The sequence below is a fragment of the Cydia fagiglandana genome, chromosome 12, assembly GCF_963556715.1.
Source record: "Cydia fagiglandana chromosome 12, ilCydFagi1.1, whole genome shotgun sequence".
Classification (NCBI taxonomy): domain Eukaryota; kingdom Metazoa; phylum Arthropoda; class Insecta; order Lepidoptera; family Tortricidae; genus Cydia; species Cydia fagiglandana.
Genome location: NC_085943.1, coordinates 14,535,286 through 14,541,281, shown reverse-complemented (window position 1 = coordinate 14,541,281; position 5,996 = coordinate 14,535,286). Strand labels below are relative to the sequence as shown.

The window sequence follows — 5,996 nt, the reverse complement described above, 5'->3', positions numbered from 1 at the left end:
TGGATCCCATCATCAGAACTCGAGCTTGACAAAAATGTGGCTTAAAAACTAAACTTGCTTAACAAACATAACGAAGAGGACAAATCGCCAAACGTGAACTATGCGTCGTTGAAGAGTTCCGTTCTGATCATCATCAGCAGTTCCACTTCATCAAATGCGACAGTTTTTAATGAAAATGCTTGATTTTCTGATGAAAATACAAAAATCTCTATACGCATGCCTTTAAAATTTGAGGAGTTCCCTCGATTTCTCATGGATCCCATCATCAGAACTCAAGCTTGATAAAATTGTGGCTTAAAAACTTAACTTGCTTAACAAACATAACGAAGAGGACAAATCGCCAAAGGTGAACTATGCGTCGTTGAAGAGTTCCGTTCTGAATGTTGTGGGTACTCAGACAACGATACATATCATATACAAATACTTAAATACATAGAAAACACCCATGACTCAGGAACAAATATCTGTATCATCATACAAATAAATGCCCTTACTGGGATTCGAACCCAGGACCATCGGCTTCGCAGGCAGGGTCACTACCCACTAGGCCAGACCGGTCGTCAAAATGCCTAAATGCCTATGCCTTTAAGATTTGAGGAGTTCCGTCGATTCCTCATGGATCCCATCATCAGAACTAGATTTTGACAAAAACGGGACCAATCTGTATGCATATACATACAATCAAAAAAATAATTTTCAAAATCGGTCCCGTAATGACGGAGATATGGAGTAACAAACATAAAAAAAAAAAAAAACATACAACCGAATTGATAACCTCCTCCTTTGGGATTTGGAAGTCGGTTAAAAAACAGGTATCTTAGCGACCTCGATCCAACAGATTTAAATAAAACCTACTAAGACAAAGTGAGGACACGAGTCAAGGCAATTGTTGAATTAGAACCAATTATACGGCCCCGACACTATCATGGATACTGACATTACTTTGACGGAATGACGTTTTTAGTGATAGTGTAGGGAGTGTCATGAAGGAATGACGGCAAGTAATGAAGTTTATTTTAATAATTTCCGTCAGTATTGGAGTTATGTCAAAGTAATGATACTAGAAATGACATTATACTGACAGTGAATTGATTAGAATGATGAAATCAGAAATGACAGAAAGAATGATGGACGATAATGAAGTTATTAAACATTTTTAATATTTTTGAAGAAATGTCAAAATAATGACATTATACTGATAGTGAGTAGAGCGCATCACTCTAATCCCTCATTCCGTCATTTAAAGTACTTTAGAAGAAGGTTTTATACTAACAAGAGTCATTACTGGCATTTAAATCAATAAGTGAAGTATACCTACTCTATTATCATTGCTCTAAAGTTTATTTTCACTTGACTCTCAACAAAACAGGAAAACATGCAGAATACGATGCATAAAGAAAATCTCTGTCCCTTTCTAAAAATTTTCCATACATGAAATAAAAATTTAAAAAAAAAACCTTTTATTTTAAGTTGTTTACAACAATTTAATTATATTTTTACCGGGAAACGCGAAAATCGAAATTTAGTTATCTGGCTTTTTATCGTAAGAATATGCAAAAGTGAGGATGATGATGATGAAAAGTGATAGAGAGGTTAGATAACGAAATTTCGTGTTTCGCGGTAGAGTCTGGCCATCAAAACGTGATACTGAGATTTTTTTTTTTAATTTCAAATATGTAGATATGGCAAACCTTTATGAACTAGGAATACGCAATCTTGATAATTGTCAACAGGTGTCAACTGTCACTGTCACTGTCAATGGTGGTTTGCAAAAAGAAACAACACAGTTTTCCCCATCGTTTATTTAAAAAGTTACTAGATAATCAATCTCAAGGCAATTTTATGTTTATAACATTGTATTATTTTATTTATTAAACAATGTTTTACTCGTACATATAGAAATATACACTGAAAATTAAACTCTGACAGCTTAATAAAAAAATAGAAATTAATAAAGCGCATTCACAAAGTTTTCAGTATAATACAAATAAAGATTTAATAAATAAAATTTTCGTTATGAACTTTAACCACAGCAGTAATTAACAAATATATTTTTTTATTATGGTGGGTAGACTTACCTACCCTCCATATATTTTATGAACATTGATAAAGACAGTTGGAAGCAAATATTCATTATAAAACTATTTGGGGACATAACTTTCTTAGGAAGTGAACAGGCCTTGCTGTGAACTGAACTAATCTAGAACTATTCTACCTATAACTAACTATCATAGTCAAAATCAGATTCCAAAAACTCAACTGGCTCCTCAGACTCACTGCTTGAGTCCCTGTCACTGGTTACATTTATAATGAATGGTTCTAATGTTGTGACGATTCCATCTCGTTCTATATATTTTTGTTCCACGTGCAGTACATGATCAGTGCATTTTTTCCAGTCCTCTGGAGTTACCGTCCCAAATTCCGTCGAAATCGCTTTTTCCACTTCTTTTACACTGAGACCCATATTTTTGCTACCAACTTTCCTTTTAGCTAAACTCCATATTTGTTCAATGGCGTTAAGGTCACAATGGTATGGGGGCAACCGTAGAACTTCATGTCCAATTTCTTTTAAAATTTCGTCGACCTCATATTTTGGGTCGGGCTTGTATTTGTCTACCAGACACATCAGCTCTTCCTTCGACATGTAAGTTTCATAATCAATTCCATTGGTAGTGAGCCAATCTTGAATTTCTGCCTTTCTCTGATGCATTGTGGGTGGTTTATTTACCTGAGTTGAATGATAACTTGCGTTATCCATTATTATTACACTTGGTTCCCTTAAATTAGGGATTAATTTCTCTTGCAGCCATTTTAAAAAGTTCTGTCGGTTCATGTCGTGATGATAATCAGCTGACATAGATTTTGTGCTAAAAACCAAGAGGGCATTAGGCACAAATCCTTTTTCGGACCCGGCATGTACAATAATGAAACGTTTTCCTGGGGAAATTTTTTCAATCACGCCGCTAGTAGATGGACCTTGCCATGTTTTTTTTGGCCTATAATTTTGATGAATATATGTTTCATCCAAATAAATTAACGGCTTTTCTTGCTGGCGGTATTTACTAATGGCTCTCAAAAATCTGTGCCTCCATGCTGCTATGTCATATCTCTCCATGATTATACTACGTTCGTTTATATTTTTTTTGAACTCAAAGCCATTGGATAATAAAATTTTGCGCAACGTTTCACGACATCCGGTAAATCCTATGCTCTCTCTTAAATCTGTTAACAAGGTACGTAAAGTAGGCACCTGTTTCTTCACTGTGTAGTATTCATTGATCTTCTGCCTGATCGCGTTAATGTCAAAACTATCCAAATTGGCAACTGTTGGTTTATGTGGACGCTTTTTCCCGGGAGTATTCCAAACACCTGCATTTGACTGTCCTTCTTTTTTTATTCTTTTGATAGTAGCTGTACCAACATCTGAAAATGAGAAGAAAATACAATATATTGTTTTTAATAATGGTATAGCTTATGGTTATTGGAAGCATCAATCACTATGTAACCTATTATCTATTATTATATTATAAGTGATCTAAATTATCCCTATGTGGCAAAGTTCCTAACCCCTGACCTGACCCCGGGAACAATAGCGGGTGGTTTGGTTAATAAATTGTTTTGGTCAACTGATCAGAATCCAATGTGAGGGTCATCTAGTGCCTATCCATTTATACATTTCTATAATAACTGTTTTAGCAATATTATTTAAGATCTTTGCCTCATCCTGGCACTATCCTAGTTGCATCTTAGTAGCCCTACATCCGGTAAAGATATTACTTTTACCTAAATGTCAGTTCTTTGCTTATGCTTATATATACCTATATAATATAAATTTGGATTTGAACACACTTAAGTATATTAATTTATTGTCAGAATATCATACCTGTCATTGCAGAAATTTCTTGCACAAATTGAATTTCCGTTTTGAGCCGACTATTTTCCTCTAGTTGTTGTAAACTCTTCACAGCATTATTAATATCATTCAACTCATTTAAGCTGCTGTCATCGGCTTTATCTCTTATCCTCTCTGAAATAAAAAATATATGCAATAAATATCTTTCAGATTACAATCGGAACATAACCTCTAAATGTAGGAGAAACCACTATTTCAAGCTGAAACCAACAACAAAAACATAACTAAACGAATAATATCTTTAATCCAATGAAATATGTCTTGAAATAACTATGGAGTATGGAGTACAAACTATTCAACAAATATCAAAATCATTACAGTGCACTAACCTGTGGCAGCCATTATTTCATGGAAATATCGTTCTTTCTCGCGAAAGGCAGAGGCTCGCTCTTCTTGTTTTGCTTTAAATTTACACATCATTGTATAAATTAACCTCCTAGCTGAACTTTTTATGGGTTTCGACATAATAACGCAAGATAACCGTTTGTTATTCCGAAAATTGACACGACTTGACAAACAACGTACTAGGGTTTGACAAGTGTTGACTGTTGCCATATAAAGAATTCTGTTCCAAGGTCAATATCACGTTTCGATGGCCAGACACTAGACCCCAGATTGTGATGGATTGTGGTAGTGGCGCCCCCTACGCAGAGTTTCGAGTAATATTCCCTATTCAGGGAAATAGAATAATATTACGCAATACTCTAGCACATACTGAGGGCTTACCGCGTTATTTCGTTTTCTGCCTCTTTATCACTCTTGCGTATTCGAGCGTTAGAGACTGATAACGAAATTTAGATTTTCGCATTTCGAAGTAGACCCTCTGAATTTGCTAGTGGACCCTACGCCGACTTTTGCGTAATATTCCCTTTTGCGTTTTATTTAGAATAGAATAGAATGTTTTTATTCGTGACAAAACTTAATAGATAAAACAACAGGTAATACTACCACGGTCACGAAATGGTCCCGACTCAGCAGGTGCTAGCCTAAAGGCTAGCGCTGGTCTTCCGTCGGGGCCATTTCGTGCATGGAGTTCAATATTTCTCGTTTTGGTCTTTATGTCGTTTTGGTCGTTTGGTTCATTTTGACTTATGTATTTGTAAGAAAGGGATAAAACATATTAACTAAATCAGGCCTGTAAAGCTTAAAATGTTTTATGACTAATTGAGAATGAATAGTTTGTGTTTATGGTTGAATGTTCCATATAAGACTATCCCGTTCGAACTTGCTTTATGACGGACTCTTTTTTTATACCTCCTTACTTCGAACCTCCACAGATATTGTTTTTACTAAACGTCAGGTCAACCGCAGAAACCCCGACTAGTTTTAATCAGCAAAATCCTAACCACTTTTTTTGATAATTATGTACAAGTATTAGTATTTCGGATACCCCAAAAACCTGTGTCTTAAAAGTCCTTCCCTCAGCATAATATATAGAATGCGACAGAAAAATGCGGTACTAAAGACTTTTTCATAAGGATCTGAAACGAAAAGAGAAGCTCAGATAAAGTTCGAAGGAACACAATATAGATCTTTAAGACAAAATAAATTGCATTCAGTTTTCTTCAGAACATCAATTAAATTTCTGCCATAGCCGTTTTTATTCTACTAACCAAATAAAAACAAAGTATTTTTATTATAGGTAAGTTAACTAGGTTACATATCAGGTACCTTTTTTCTTAACCAAATACGTATACATTCTTACATAAAAGAAGAATCCAGTAGGTACAGTCAGCGTCGTATAGTAAGTAGCATCCAAAGTATTCAAATAGTTCGGTACACCATATAATAATAGGTATGTATGGCGTACCGAACTATTTGGATAGGTACTTTGGATGCTACCTACTATGATGCGGATCGTACTTTAAGAATAGTTTGATTCTCGGTTCGTGGTAAGAATAAAAATAAATATTTGTATAATTTTTTTAACTACCAATCTTTCACACAGTCATGACGCACACACGAAAAGGTTGAAACAAATAAATATTCTTTTTAGTTACCTATTTCTATTTCTGCATTTTTCTGGCTCATCGGGTATAGAGTTGCCACAGTACATAGTATAGTTACGACAGGTTAGAAATAT

At 34.8% G+C, this 5,996-nt stretch overlaps 1 protein-coding gene across 1 annotated transcript; it reads right to left on the bottom strand.

Annotated features, from left to right (window-relative positions):
• Positions 1-2,221: 2,221 nt before the first annotated feature.
• LOC134669298 (uncharacterized) lies at positions 2,222-4,489 on the bottom strand. The gene is made up of 3 exons (XM_063526801.1): positions 4,243-4,489; positions 3,884-4,027; positions 2,222-3,423 (listed from the first exon to the last, which is right to left on the bottom strand). Exons 1-3 carry the CDS (start codon positions 4,466-4,468, stop codon positions 2,222-2,224), a joined length of 1,572 nt encoding a protein of 523 aa, XP_063382871.1. The 5' UTR covers positions 4,469-4,489.
• Positions 4,490-5,996: the final 1,507 nt, after the last annotated feature.